The following is a 17,332-nucleotide window of genomic DNA, read 5'->3' on the forward strand; positions in this document are numbered from 1 at the left end:
TAAATTTAATAAACCGGAAGTGGGATATTTCCCTTCCGGAAGCATCCGGAAGGAAGGTCAAAAATGTTGTCGCCTGGATCCTGACCACACCCCTGAACGTATTAAGCTGAAAATTTATATTTATATTCTTTATGTACTAACTTAGATTTGGTAACGTTTTGGTCAGAATTTGTAATCCGGAAGTAGTATTTTTTTTAAAAACAATATTTCATTATTTTTTCATTATTTTATTTTGACCTTTTAAATTATTTTCAGCTTCTTGATATTTATTGTGTACCATAGAGATAGTGATTTTAAGTAAAAATAAAAAATAAAATCAGCAAATTTTTTTTTTTTAATGTAGATAAAAAGACTTTTTGAATTTGGAAAAATATTGAGTTGGAAAAGACGTTCGGTATCATGGGGAAGCCGTAAAAATAATATGAGAAGGTAATAAAAGGAACATAAGTTTTTAAACACATTTAAGCACCTAGTACACAAATCATCCCCATATTATTGACCGGTAGGTAAACGAATGACAAAATCAGAAACCACCTTGGCCAATTCGGAAGTACAGGGGTTGTCAAAGATCGGTCCGGGACAACCGTTCGTTTTCAACAAATGTATCACTTCTTGTTTATACACCGCAAAACGATGAGACACCAACGTGTGTTCATCTCAACTGAATGGTTGAATGGTTTAGTTGAATGGCTCGAACCACTTGATAAGTATTTATATACATATATATTACTGGCGACTTATCTGCGTAGCCCCATTGCTCATTCTACAATCTTCATGTGCAGGGTATTATATTAAAATAGCTTAGGCAATTTTTCTTGTGAGGCCTCTCAAAGCAATTTTTATATACGATCGAACCTTTGGGAAATCAATAATTCTGGAGCTTTATATTTTAAGTTGATTCATATGGCGAATTGCATTCCAACTGGTCAAAATATATAGCAACTGAAAATATAATTCAATTAAAAGTTGGTACCAGATTAGATGGATAGGTTAGGTTTTCGTGAAAACGTCACTCAACTGGTAAATTGGGTTGGAAAGACACATATTTGTTTTGAACACATTCTTAGAGTTATCGTAATAAGCTAATCATTACCTTTCTTCGTAATACCTAGAAAATATTAATGCATTATTGAATTCTAAAGCATTCGTAAAAACAGCAGATCTGTCAAAACTCAACTGTTATATTACAACTGGGGCACATTGTTCTCAGTATAATTGCGCTTGTTAAACTATAATTTACCAGTTATAGTTTAACAAGATACGGATGAGAGTTGCACAAAACAATAACGAATGGAGGCATGTTGGAAAGTTCTTCATCCAGCAGTGATGAAGCTAACAGCTGTAAATCTTGAATATAAATAATGTAAAAAATGTCTTCAATATTGAATCGCCTATATAGGAGATTTTGTATTTATCTGTTATGGCTGTGATCCAATGCCATGTCTCAATGAAAATATAATTTTATGTGAATATTTTTTTCTTTTTAAATGTAGTGAAATAGATTGAATGCAGATATTTTATATTATAGTACTTTTTGGATTTGGAATATTTTATTATGATACATTTTATTGTCGTTTATTATGAAAAATAATAGGATTAGGATTAATTGGAACAGTGAAAATGCATAAAAACAGAACAAAAACATTAAAAAATAAATATTTATTAATATTTTTAATACAATTATTACACACACACACACATACACACGTGTAATTTAAAATATAATTATAAAAAATATATACATATTAAATTGAAACATCATATGTAGTTTAAGTCAAATAAACAGACTTCGCCTACGATCCAATGCGTCGTGAACACCGTGAATCAATTCGAAGTTGTTTCAAACAACATACAAAAAAGCAGATAAAGACAAGCATTCAAAAAAATCAAAACCTAAAATCGACAATCTTAATCGAAACAGATCTTTTAGCAGCTTACGATTAAAAACTAATACCATAAATACTATATTCTCTCAACTTATTTAGAATCATCACAAACGCAGCACGATTTAGAAGTATGACACGTTTGAAAACTTTACATGTAGCATGACTTGTTTATATTTTCAGTATTATATGTACAATCATATAATATCGAAATACAAGGCTTTTAAGAAATAAAAGGAACATAAGTTTTTAAACACATTTAAGCACCTACATAGTACTTTCAAATCAACCCCATATTATTGACCGGTAGGGAAACGAATGACAAAATCAGAAGCCGCCTTGGCCAATTCGGAAGTACAGGGGTTGTCAAAGAACGGTCCGGGACAACCTCTCAGAGTGAAGCACTCGCTGCGAGATCTGACGTTGGAATTGTTGCAACACGAAACAACAGCGTAAGCGCAATTTAGTGGATTTGTGGTATCTCTTCCTGGTTGGTTTGCGTTTTGAGTAGGCGGTGGTGGTCGGTTCGGTCTTTGTTGGGGTCTTGGTGCTTGAGGTCTTTGTGCTTGAGGTATTTGTGCTTGAGGTCTTGATTGTGAAGGTCTCTGGTTTCCAGGTGATCCGACAGGTGTTTCTTCAGGTTTCGCATTAGTTCCGTGAAAAATAGATGGTGGTGGTCTGGAGTTAGGTCTCAAAGGTGCTACAGGTTGCAGAGATATACCAGTAGCTGTGTTGAAATAGTCTCTGTCAAAGTCTACCTGTAGAGTAGGGACGCCGTTTGTAGGTCTTTCAGGTGTATCTATGCCATTGTTATCAACAGCACCCCAGCTTGGTGGGTCATCCTCATCTTCACCAATACGGTTGGGGAATTGATTTGGGACCGTACCGTTAGAATCTGGTCGTTGGGGATTTGGCGGCAAGTAGTCGGGTTGTAAATTTTGATTACAAGGAACTTGCACATATATGGGAATGAACCCAATGCCCAATGGTAGGCCGAAAGAACCAAAAGCGCCATAAGCACCATAAGCGCCATAACCGCTATAACCGCTATAACCGCCATAACCACCATTATTATATCCAGAATTGGGGTAAATGTGGTTGCTTATCTGGGATCCAGGTACGTTGTTCGCCTGATGAAATATCGGAGAAGAGATCGGTTGGTTAGGTTGATAGTTGGCCTGGCGTTTGCTAATTTCCGATGGTCTCGGTCCCTGGTTCTGCATCCATGCCTGCTGCTGAGGACTGCCGAAAATGTTCCTGACGACGTCGTCTTCGGTGACTGGTAAATTTTGGCCTCTCCTTACATGTCTTCGTTTCAATATGCGCAATTTGGTCGGATCATGTGGGGCTTCTTCGGCGTTGTCTTCCAACTGATCTTGGTGTTTGACGGCGTGTCTACTGCTGGCATGATGCTGTCGATGATTGTGCCACTGTGGTACTTGCTCGGGACGGTCTTCGACTTCTTCTCGTGAGTGTGTCGTGTAGGCATCCGCGAGATGGATCGAACTAGAGACTAGAATCGTCAATAAAATTAACGACATTGACTTAGACATGTCTGAAACAAAATGGAAAGAAATCGTTAGTGATATGCAATAATATTTTCAACATTATGTAAAATCATGATTTTATCAATTGTAAAAAAAGTTCTGAAATGATTATTGAAACTTTAAAAAAAAAATTACGATAATTTTTTAGCATACACTATTTCATTTTTACCATAGGTGCCATGACGGGCTGCCCCAAAGTGACACATACTTGTACTTAAATACTAAACAATTAAAAATAAATTTGGAGAGGAGGGGGGTGGGATGCCAATTATATGGCATCCGCCACAGTATCACGACAAGTCGTTAACGAAAATTTCGTTCACCGACAACTTGCTCACGACCGTTCGGTCGCCGACAGTTCGTTCACAAATACTTTTTTCACCGAATCTGGCTCACCGACACTTCGTTCACGGACGGTTCCTTCACGGCTGTTCGTTTACGACTGTTGTTTCACACACATATCAATCACAAATTTTTGATAATCAAGGTATTTTTCATAAAGAAACAGATGTATACAATAATTTTTTTTCAAAAGTGTTCCTTCATAATATAATAAATAAACAATTTATTTTGTTTATTTTTTTAATCTTTTTGAGGCCTTATTCATAAGTGCTAATTTATTCTCACGTAGTTGGCGGTGAAATTAAATTGTTCATTTTGGGAAAATAGCGATTATGAACGAGCGCTTCAAAGTGATGATAATGGCTTCGTTTGGGGCGAATTTCAATTTCATTCTGCGCTCCCGAAAGTATAACGGAATTACGGCCATAAACTCGATTCGACGAGAATATTGTTTATTTCATTCTAGGATATGAGAGGGTTTCCAGAGTAAGGACCGCGGGATACGTGAAAGGGCTTAGACGAAATACTAGAGATCCTGTCACGTCGCGTGCCACGACTGTCACGCAAAGGAAACATGTACAATATTTGAACGCAACCCTGCCTTTTTCAACTCAATTTATTTCATATGTGCTTATGTAAATCGCGGATTTTGCCGAGTGAAAAAGAAAATCCAAGGAAAATAAATATTTTTTTAATTATGTATGTATGTAAATATTACGAGAATAATCAAATGGTCGAAACGTGACCGACCTTGCGGATTTAAGAAGCCGTAGCTCTGACAAAATCGTATTATAAATTTTTCGGAACGCAATCTGAAGCGGAAAAGTTTTCGGCGAATGTTAATTGAATTTTGCGTTGTATCGATACAATTGTGTACGTATTTTAGTTTGTATATAAAGTTTGAATCAATATTTGTCTGTCAAAGCACGTTTTTACTATGTTAAAACACAAAATGTCCCAACACTGAAGAATAACAATTTTTCCATAGCCAACACAACAAAGTTTTATCAAAACTAATAATAACGTTGTCCAATTTTCGGTGATGTTTAATAAAACAATACTTTACTTTCTGTATCAGATTTTCATTACATCTCGGTTTGTTGAAATATTTTCAATCTAAAAACTTTGTGCTATCATGAATTTGGCCGTCAAGAAATAATACATTTTTATCTGCAATGTTTTTTTATCCTCAACATTGACATTTTGATAGAACATTGATCAAAATTCCAATATTTGTAATAAAATGGATATTCCCAAAACTGTACAAATTTTCCGCCAAAAAATTTAAATTATGCAATCTTGAATTTTTCCAGAAAATACAATAATCATATAAAATTTTCGGTTCCGCGACAAATTGCTCACGAACCTAACACTCAACGACATAACGCGCACGACATATACATAGCTCACGCGACAAATCACGGATATTGCACTCACGGATAAATGGCTCACGCGACATTGTACAAAACGCCAAATAATTCGTACCTACAAAAACGATATCTTAAGTATGGAATCTGCATGCTTGGGATAACTAGGACAGATAGGAAACGGAATATGTGGACGAGAAGTACATACTCATATAGTGCAAAGAATGAATAAATTGAAATGGTAATGAGCGGGTAATATAGCTAGAAGATTTGGAAAGATGGACAAAAGAAGTGCCACAATGGCTCTAAAAAAATTATGATAATTATATTATCATTAATTTATTTTGACAGTTTGATCATAATAAACTATTTGAAGTTCTGTAGTTCAGTTTATTTCTCAAAATTAAAGTCGAATTTACGAAGCTCATTTTTTAGAATGGACATTTTGTAGTATTTACTGACCAAATTCACAAACATGTGCGTATGGACATACAATGTTTTCCGCTAAAATTGTTTCGAACTATAGACAAATTAAAATTTTTTGAATTTTTTAAAGTGTGTAAAAGGTATATTTTTCAGAAAGGAGTCTACTGACACAATTGATACTAAGAAGAGGAGGCTGTGCACTATGAAAATTTAAGAACCACTGTAAAATCATTATTTTACTTTGCTTTTGCGACGTTCAGACCACTTTCCGGTGTCGTCTAATTCTACTCTGATTAAATTATTGTCTCGACTCTTTCGCTACACCTATTTCCATACAAAGTGTCCGTAATGGAATTTTACGGCAATTAAACCCGCCTAGGACTAGGGATCCCAATCGGATAAAATATTCGAGCATTCGAATTATTCATCTGATTTTTCAGCCATTCGTTATTCGAATATTTCATCAACTATTCGAATATTATTCATGTATATATATTTTTTTATAAACTAAATACACAAAATCAACATGAAAAGAATGATGACGAAGAAGCCGACGATTATGAAGTAAATTAAATATATAATGGGGATAATTGTGATGAAAATGAAGTGAATGAGGAAGATGAAATATCTACACTTGAAGAAACGGATTTTTATTCATTAAATACGGAAACGTTTGAAGAAAATCACTTTTCGATCGATAATAATCTCTACGAAATTTTAGAAAAATAATACGAATATTTAAGAAGTCACCGGCGAAATATATACATTTTTACAAGAAATCATAATGACAAAAAGAAATAAAAAAATTGAAATTATAATTGGATATAAAAATGTGGAATTGTGGAATTCAATGGCAACTATGATAAGACTATTTATTAAAGTTTACGAAAGTGTAAACATAGCACTAAAAGAATATAATTTCAATACTGTTTCCAAGAATGAAATTGAGATTTTGAAATTTTGATACCGCAATCAAAGTATTAAGCAAAAATAGTGTATCTTTAATAACAGCAGAAGGGTTTTATAAATTTTTATTTAAGAAGTTAGAAGAAATAGGGTCTCAAACAAAAAAAAGTTTTCACAAGTTTTAGAAAACAGAATGAATGAAAGACGTAAGAAGACGGTAATAACATTAGTAATTTACTTAAATATAGGAATTATTCCAAATTCACAATAAAACCGACATCAAAGCGTGTGAACGAGTATTTTCGACGTAGGGTGGACAAAAACAAAAATTAGAAATAGACTCGACAAAGAAACATTCAACGCATTATTATTTATAAAATATCATTTTCTGAAATTAAATTAAGATTTTTCCGTATTATATTTTGTAAATTTATTTTTAATTGCAATTTTCTAAATTTTACTAACTATCTTATATTTTATGTGTGTTTATTTTAGTTTTATATGTTTTTTCTTAATATTTTGTTTTTAAATTACGTTTTATTAATTGTAATATATTACATATATAAATATAATGTAATTTATGCTTAGCATTTATGTAATTACTTTTTTTTTAATTTTCTAATATTCGAATAGCTCTTGATTTACATACTATTCGATATTCGAATAGCTGAATTCGACGAATATTTGGACACCTACCTAGGACACCTCTCTCGACTGATATCGATCTAAAAAGATTTCGAGGCATTCTTAAAAGTGACAACATCTTATAGCACATTCGATGTTTCCATATATATGTACATTGTATGTACATATATGTATACGCATGCACGTAGGTACATAATCAAACATAGCTTGAATTGAATTGTACACGGAAAAACTCCCAGATAAAAGTGCGAAATTCTCCTAAGCGGCAAAATCAATATTTCATACGTTCTCTACGACGCACGTGAGATTCTTCGCTCATGGGCATATATATGTACATAAACACAGATACGTACATATAAAGTAATTTGTACGCTCAAAATGTAAATACATATAATACTAGGAGTAGATACGTACGTTTCGTAGACAATGACAATTTGTATTCTGCTACGGTGCGATAAAACGCTTTTTGCGATTGGCAAATGTTCTCACAACCGACACACACGCACAGAAAAAAACCGGCAAATTTACCCGGAACATATTCACAGTTCAAACAGACAAAAAAAAATAAAGAACCACTGACGGCTTTGATCGTGACGCAAATTAAAGGGAAAGAAATCGCAGATCAAATGAGGAATGAAAATAAATGGAAAATCGATTGTGTTTGAAGAGAAAATGTCGACAACGAAAAGGACATGCCGGAAACAAAATAAAGTAAAAAGGAACAATATCCCTCTGTATTATAATTGAATCGGCCAACGAGTCAAGCGGAACAAAAATTTAATGGACTTTGTTAAATTTGACATGTTTAAAAAGCAATGTGTCTGGAAGCTACGATATTTTGTGCGATTTCACTTATTTATCTTAAAATTTGTTTGAAAAATAATCGTGAATGGAATTATAAATGAAAATGCGTATTATTGACTGTCTTCTATATTAGTATAGTTGAAAGCCTCAAAATACAATACAATTAAATGACAATTTAATTTCAAATATGTAGTTATTTAGTTTGAATATAAAAATAGTTAACCATAAAGTGACCTGGTTTGAAATATATTATATTAAATCTTTAAAAAAGAATTAAAAAAAAGACAGAATAAATATATGTATGTACATATTATTATATGTATTATGTACAAATAATAATAATACTGGCAAGATACAGACATTGAAATGAATTAATTATGTAAATATTATGAATAGACTATAAATATTCCTAAAAATTATGAAAAGAATAGCTAAAGCTATGAAAAAATAAAAGTAAGGAAAGACAATAGGAAATATATGCATCTATCTAGACAGACAAACGAAAGATATTCAAATGTCAAATCCAAAAAAATAAATTAATCATTAATCATTATACTGTAAATTGTAGTTAATTCAGTACACGTAAAATTGGATAAGTAGTAGAATATTGAGAAAAGACAATAGGAAAGACAGACAGACAAACGAAAGATAGCCTTGAAAGATATTCAAAACAGACAAGGATGAAAGCGTGTTAATTATTAAATCAATGAATACTCACTTTTAATAATACAAATATCACTTGGTTTGATAAAATACTAGACTACGATTTGAAATATCACAAAATAAAAATGGCACTGGTTGGCTATCGATTATCCGTTCGTTCTTAACAAAAATATCACTTCGTGTTTATACACCGCATAACGACGCGATGCTAACGTGTGGTCACCCGATTGTCGGTCTCGACAGAATCGTGTGGTTGAATGGCTCGAACCACTTGTTAAGTATTTATATATACTAGCGACTTATCTGAGTAACCCCCCCCCCCCTCTTTCTCCATCTTGATTCGCGGTAACTTATATTTTATTATATACGTGCGATTTGACGTAGGCAAAACCTCAATTTTCCACACTTTTCTCCAGCGTTCCAGGACGAATCGTGCGGTCTTGGTGTTAGGCAAGTTTCAACGGTTAGACACATTTACGTTTTATAACATCTTTCAAATACAATATTGTTGTCGCTTTAATCACAATTTGGAAACATTTAATTGAATTAAAAGAAAATAATTCACAAATTGTTTTCTTTTAATTCGATATGTCCAGAATCTCGGAAAAGTAGAATAAACGTATTGAATATCACCAGTATTTTTTGAAGTTGTTAAACGCAATTTATTTAAACATTATATTTAATGTTTTGCGAGATATTTCTCGAAATGAAGAAAAGTGGACTTAGGTCACTTTCAAATATTAATATATATGTTTACACTCGTATGTATTATTATTATCATTAGTTTAAGCCTATATATATTATTTCAACTTTATTTTTATTTATTTTTTTAAATATAATATACATATTTATGTACATATAACATATGTATTTCAAATACAATATTGTGGTCGCTTTAAAGTACATATCTTTTTACAAGCGTATGCACATACATATTATTATTATCATTTGTTTAAACCTATTATTATTTTTATTATATTTATTTATTTTTAAAATATTATATACCTACAGATATGTATGTACCTATACTGGGATTAAAATATGTTTTTCAAAATTAATATTTTACATATGAGCCGATATATGTACATATAATTGAAAGTGGCACAAGTCCACTTTTCTTCATTTCGAGAAATATCTCGCAAAACATTAAATATAAGATTTTGCATTAAACAATATTATATTTAAAAATATTGGTGGCCTGTATGTAATACGTCTATTCTGATTTTCCAAGACTCTGGACATATGTACATATTAAAAAAGTGATAACAACCAGTGAATTAAATCAAACAGAAATAGAGCTTTTGGAATTGAAAATTGGACTTCCGCCACTTTAAAATACATAAGCTCATTTAAAAATGGGAAAAATCAGTATATTTAATAAAAAACGTATAAAAGAATTTTATCGAATAAAATTTAGCTTTTATTTAAAAATTTCAGAAAAAAAACAAGTGAAACATTATTTCGCTGACAATTTTTTACCTTCCTAACAAATTATGCCTTTTTTTGAGCATTAAAAATCCGTGAATAATATTATAAAGGAAATCTTGTATTACGTATGAATATGTAGATTTAAGCAAGTCACTTCTTTGCACACAAAACATCATATTTAAGACTTGCAAAACAATTAAAATTTTAAACAATAAAAAATTCCCTATATACATATCAAAGAATGTATTATTACGAACAATTGAAGTAATTTAAAAACAGTTTTAGAATAAAACAAAATTATAAATACAAATATGAATTTGCGTGGGCTTATTGACCGGTTCAAGGCTTTCAATGTTTACGCTCATTACTATGTATTATATAATTTAATTCTACAGAATGTGAGTATGAATCATTTATACACGTATAATAGATTCGTATAAGAGAAGAAAAAAACGGACTGATTAGGGAACTCCGCACATTGAACCCAAATTTCAGTTCGATTCTTGGAAGACGATTGTAATATTTCTTAATACTGAATTTTCATTCAAAACAACGTCACTTATATTATTTGTAAACATGTACCTACATATTGACAGTTTCAAAATATCAGATAAGTAAAATATACGTACGCCCATTCACAACATCAAAACAACAGAGTTCTCAAACCACTCATCGCGAAACACTTAATACTATAAGATACGAGTATCTGTACAATGTTCATTTGAATTGGGTCACAATCAATACCAAAGCATTACAAACTGACGTCACTGGATCGACACTACAAGGACTTTCCCGGAAAATGCGTTTAGAATTCTATGTCACGCCGACTGATGCAACTCCAGATGACAATGGACCGATCATGCGGGTCTAAATTGTCGCATTTTAACGACGGCGCTTAGCGTTATGGTAATCGTTCCATTGTAATCTAGAATATCTAATGAAATCCTATGAGTTCATATACATAAAATAGTAAACCCTCCCATCTATAATTAATACGTGAGTCATGCCAATTATTATATCATATCCAAATATCATTCGCATATGGTCAGATTCTGCTCAGCGTGAGATTGAAATTAGCTCGATTGATTTTTATTTCGGTTACTGATAAAAACAGAGGCGTAAATCTACTAACAGGTTATACTTGTCGATTGATTGAAGATTTTTATTATTTGTAAGCATTGAGGATCAATCGTGATATGTCATATTCATGCTTATGATAGGAATCACATCGTGAAAAACTAGTAATTGTATAGAAACATTATGGTTTGATATATGTATTGAATGCATTGTATTATAATTATTAAGAATTTATCGGATAGGTACTTGAATTGCAGACATTTTTCTTCAAAAGCCCTTTAGTTCTATAAAGTTATCAATATTTTCAAGTCTCATACAAGGATAAATTTATTGAATTGTATGTATATACATATCATCGACATGAATATCTTAGAAATTCGTTATACTAATAACAATTGATTTGAGTTTTTGGCGCCAGGTAGATTTTCTGATAAGAAGCATTCGCAAAGAATTACTATATTGACTCACTATATTCTAACTGATGAAAATTCTAAGAATTTTTATCGAAATCGATTTTGTGGTAAAAAGTATTGAATAGTAAAAGAGAAAATGTTAAATAAATGGGGGAAGTACCCACTCGTACTTTGTTATACACATGTATGTATGTACTTCCAAGATTATATTTTGTATTTCGTAGTATTTATTGAAATTCGAATTTAATATAACGAGAAGATTTCCTTTATGATGTTCTACAAAATTGACGTAAATTTATTATTTTATTTCGACGCGGTTTTTAAACCACAAATGCGTCTTTCCCTCAACAATCCAAATATTATACATAAACATCAATATTTCTTCAATAATTAATTTAATAATTAAGTTGATCAATAATGAAAAATAATTAAAATATTATATATTACATATATGTTTCAAGTGATATATGTACATACATACATATGTATGTATGATGCAATAATAAAGGGTTCAAATTCTAAAACAATCAAAATTGAATTAAACCGTATCAGTTACATATGTAGATAAAGAATAAACCGTTCAGCAAAACATTTGTACTTAATCTTAGTTTATTTATTTATTTATTTAAAGTTTGGACCGTTGTAGCATTACAGGAATTCCTAATGCGCCACAATGGTCAAAAATATAACAGAAAAGACAAGAAACAAAATAATAAATTAAACATAACAAAAACAAAACATATATATACACAAACAACTAAAAATAATAATTATTATTATTATATATCGTTTATCGTCTTGAATGTTTACAAGGTTTTTGTATTTCGTAATATTCTTTCTCGATTATGATTTTCAAGTTATGAATTCCATAAGTCCTCACCAGATAGAGTTTCAAAATTTGTCATCCGGACTGACCGAAACCAATCACGACAAGCAAATAATACACCACCACCACGTCGATCTACTCTATCGCGACGATGCAGCCTCCAGGAAGAATCAAAAAGTTCAGCATCAAAAAATGATGAAGTCAACCATGTTTCCGTTAGTGCTACCATATCATCACAAATATGTAGTAGAAACGGCTGAATTAAACGCAGCCAGCTTTGTCCTGAGACCTCGTGCATTTTGGTAATAAATTACCAATTTTCGGTCTCCCAGTTTGGCGCGTGACTTTCTTTGAGACAAGAAATGGCAATTTTGATTGAGCCAACGGAGACGAAACGGAAGAGGAAGCAGAAGAAGAAGCCAACACAGTCACAACAGCATCACGACTATCAGGACCATTTGAGCAGGCAGATGTAGGAGAAGAGGCAAATGTAGGAGAAGAGGCATACATACATTTACACGATAAGATACTATGTGAATTTTAAACCTACGTAAGCACGTACATATACAAGTATATAAAGGTTAATATTTAGGTGACTTTGAAAGATTTGACATATACAAATGTTAGCACAGGAAATAAATAAATATAAGAATCTATTAATAAAGTTTATATTAAGTGTATACTAATCTAATGATTGCATTATGCAGATTAAAAAGAAACGAATCCGATGCAACGATCATTGCGCATAATAGGAGTCTTTATCTACTGTAAAAAAAATACGAATGACCTTATCGATCACGAATGATCTTATTAATCCGCATCTTTTTTTCAATGTTATGAATGAAGCCGTTGAATTCATTAGAATGTACGATCATGATAAATATTTAATGTCAAATGAAAATTTTGACAAATAGAATGACTTAATTAAACATCCATATGATATATGGCGAAGGCTGATTATATAAGGACTAATAAAGCAACATTCATGAGCATCTGTGCATTGTCTTATGACAACGTGAATTATGTACATACATCTGTATCAAATAATTGCACTGTTCAAATAATTGCACTGTTCTAATAATTGCACCATTCGAATAATTGCACCATTCAAATAATTGCAATATTTTATGATTCTCAAACTTCTTTCTGCCTATTTCACTTTAAAATTGTAATTTTGATCTTACAGCATGAGGTTGAAAGGCGTATTCCATGATCAGCTATCATCACGTAGATCAGACAGCCAAGTCTGATGATTTCGTTAATGATTAATTAATCGGAGACGTTTGCTTATTTTAATTAGAGTTAACTTCCACATGTTGGAAAAAGATCAAAGCGACAGAAAAAGCGGAAGTGATTAAAAATCAAAATATTTGGAAATACACAATATCTACATACATATGTATGTATATTAGAGTTTCTGCCCTGGTCGATGTGGAACAGAAATTCCCGGGAATTCAAGAAATTTTTATGTCCCTAGTCTCGGGAAATCTCATCTCGAATTCCGAGAAAAATATTTCAATCAAACCATTCTTTAAATATTATAATAAGTGTAAATGTATGTATATCCTACGATGAAACTATTATGAAGTGCATCCTTTTAGTATTGACGATTCCACGACGGAAGGAACTCTTTTAGATTTTGATGAAGATCAGACAATTGTGTGTTTGACTATTAATGAAGAATTAAATAAACGTTATCAAAGACAAATATTTATACAAAGTAACGTAAACAAAAAAAATAGCCTAGACTTCAAAAAAGAAATTAAAATATGCATGCTGACAGAAAAAAAACATAATGTAATAATTGTTTGAATTTAATTGTTTAAAATAGTTGTTTTCAACTTTAAAACCAACTTCGACCGAAATTGAAAGAGAAGCGATCCCGAGCTCTGTCCCATGTTCCGGGAATCGAAAAAGTCTGGAAAATCGGAAACCCTAATCTACATATTGTTACACTTCTGTTATCTTTTAGAAGCCTTCTGAATCCACTACTGTGGAACGTTTCAAAACGATAACTATTAAAATAAAGTTTAAAAATAACAATGGAATGTTAAAAGTGATGCCATTTGATAATTTTTAATCTACATACATACATACAAGGCTTAAAAATATGTAAATGTAAGGATACATTTTTAGCGACAGTTAAATCAAATTAATATTTCACAATATTTAAAACGTAATAAGTTTCAGGCCGGAAAAAACTAACGCAAATTAAAGATTAAAAGAAATCGTTTTGATTAATTGCTGTTTATTGCCGTTTAACCACAAAAAAGTCACATTTGTTAGAATAATAGCATACGTGATTTTCACCTTGTCAGCACTTTCATATTTTCCACGGGAAAAGAATTTACTAGCAAAAAATACGCACGTAATATATATTTAAAAACGATCATAATATTAAAATTATAAAAAGAAAAACACAAAAAATGGCTACAATGTATGTAGCCATTTTTTATAATATCATGAATGTCATAATACAATATCATGAATGTAAATTTGCAATCACTAAAAGGTATTGCAAACCATAAAATATAATATGACGCTAATAAATAATCAAATTGATCAAATCCATATACTGATATCATTGTTTCTGGTTAATTATAAAATGATTCACGAATTAGGTGGATATTCATAGGTGCATATGTATAAGATATAATGTTTCCTCCTACATATTATATTATAGTGTATGCATATGTAGCCTTTTTTAAACATTGTGGTATATTCTAAAAACTATCGACATTTCATAGTTAGTTCACCAATTATTTTATTAAAATGTACCTATTTATGTACATATATTAAATTCCTTGAATACGCAAACAATTACTTAGTAAGGAAAATTTATTTAATTTAAATATTTTCTTTAAGGATAAACATATATATGTACATATGTATGAATGTAAAATAGAAATTAGCCGATTTTTTAAATTTTAATGCTATAAAAATAATAGGCAATTATTTCATAAATAAAATTAAGATGTGATATATTGAAAAGGATTTACCAATGACTAAACAAGAATTCAACACGTTTATCGGCGGTTTGATTTAATCTTCCCACATGAATGATTTTCAGGTGAGTATCGTACAAGCACGATATTAAGTTGAATTAGCGTCATAGTGCTTTAAATTCTTTGACACAAAATGATGAAGTCATATTAGAATGAGCTGTGTAGAAGTGTTTTAATTACAATTTGCATTAACGTTCAAACATCAATTATACATTGTCTGGAGCGATGAGCGTAATTACGAGAACTTTCTTAAGTCGTTGGCGAAATTTGCTAAAGCGATTTTTAAGCGACCCCTTTGTATAAAATATATCAAATAATCGTTAATTAATAAAGCATGACGATGATGATGGGTAAAAAGTGGTACAAAACGCGCAATTTTGTATTGTTTTAATTTTCCGGAAAAGCTTGCGACGTTACAGTTATTAGCGTGTGGTAGGTTTAGCAGCCAGTCGGGAAAAACTCATTTGCATGAATGTCTGTATGCAAATTTGGCCCTGGAAAACCTCCAGATACGTTAAGTCGTACACGACTGGCTTTCGTTTTATGTTACGACACTTCTCCCCCGGGTTTTCAGATCTAAGAAGTCTGAACGCAAATTGAACCTGCAAATGCGAACGTTGTATTTTACTTCCTAACGCTTTTAATACACGAACATCGATCCGTGACTCCGACCTTTGAAAGCTTCGAATGGTTCTTCCGAGCTGACTATATACATTTTTTTTTAATATTAGTAATAACCAGCTTTAAGTATTCCTGTGAGACGCCAATTATTCTGAAAATTAAACAACGCCTTTGTCTAAATTTTCAGAATGTCTACGGTTTTTCATATTAAATGGTTATAAGAATAAAGTTATATACAAAATCCAAAAAGAAAAATTGATTAAATTGATCAGATATTCCTCCTTTTCAAACAGAGTGGTTAAAGTTTGGAATAGTCTTCCAAATTTAGTAAAAATGTAGTAAATTCTGAAAACCTGCATATTTTTAAAAACAAGCTAGAAGTATTTCTTAAACTTGAAGATTTTTGTAATTCTTCTTTTCCAATATCTTTTCTATATTTTTGTTGTCTTTTAGTTATTATGTTACCGTCCCAGATATTTTTATTTCGTATTTATTTTCATGATTCCTTTTTTTATATATTTATGTATGTATACGTATGTATGTATATATGTATATATATATATATATATATATACATATATACATACATACGTATACATACATGCATATAACAATTAAAAAAAAATCGAATTGACAAAGATTTCTTGCTATATTATAACCGCTATGCAATTTCATACATTAATTCAAAACTTATTATAGCAAATCCTACATCCATATATCAATTATATGTAAGTGTTATGCAAGAATAGCTAATTACAGCGTATTCACTTGTCTCGGTGTCACAATGCATCTACATATGTACATTGCATTTAATCATGCAAAACTCTATCAGAGATTATTCAACACCTCGTCAATTTTAATAATTAATACCTATATAATACAAACAATTCTAAATATTTTAGTACATAAAACGATACCGAACGTTTAACGATCCCAAGCCCCTAGATAAATAATTGGCACGTTTGCACGGTAACGGGTTCGTTTATAAGCCCCGTGTATTTGCATTACGTTTATGGCTATTTTGCACAAAATTTTAAGACCGGACCAAAGTATAAACGTGTATATATATATATATATATATATACATATACATATCCGTATATGTATGTATGTAGTGATCATGTAGATTTCAAATATTTGCGAACGCTATCCTGAGACTCGTTTTACGATTTATAATATACGCAATAATACGCATGTATGTATGTGCGAATAAAATAATATAATACGTGAACGATGTTTGATGAAATTAATCGGATATCCGGTCGTTGTTCCATTTCCGTTCATTTTAAATAAAGTGAAATGGAAATGGTACGGAAAAACAGAACCGCACGTGGAGAGGATAATGTGCGTCGAAAAATATTCGCCAGCAAAAATATATG

The 17,332-nt window shown here is 31.2% G+C and overlaps 1 protein-coding gene across 1 annotated transcript in view; it reads right to left on the reverse strand.

Annotated features, from left to right (window-relative positions):
* Positions 1 to 1,640: 1,640 nt before the first annotated feature.
* LOC143918961 (uncharacterized) overlaps positions 1,641 to 17,332 on the reverse strand; it is a 48,851-nt gene continuing 33,159 nt past the window's right edge. Inside the window, exon 2 of the mRNA XM_077441089.1 lies at positions 1,641 to 3,438. Within this exon, the coding sequence (XP_077297215.1) occupies positions 2,180 to 3,436 (1,257 nt within the window). The 5' untranslated portion in view covers positions 3,437 to 3,438 and the 3' untranslated portion in view covers positions 1,641 to 2,179. The remainder of the gene's footprint in view (positions 3,439 to 17,332) is intronic.

This window comes from Arctopsyche grandis, chromosome 11 (genome assembly GCF_051622035.1).
Source record: "Arctopsyche grandis isolate Sample6627 chromosome 11, ASM5162203v2, whole genome shotgun sequence".
In the NCBI taxonomy this organism is placed as follows: Eukaryota; Metazoa; Arthropoda; class Insecta; order Trichoptera; family Hydropsychidae; genus Arctopsyche; species Arctopsyche grandis.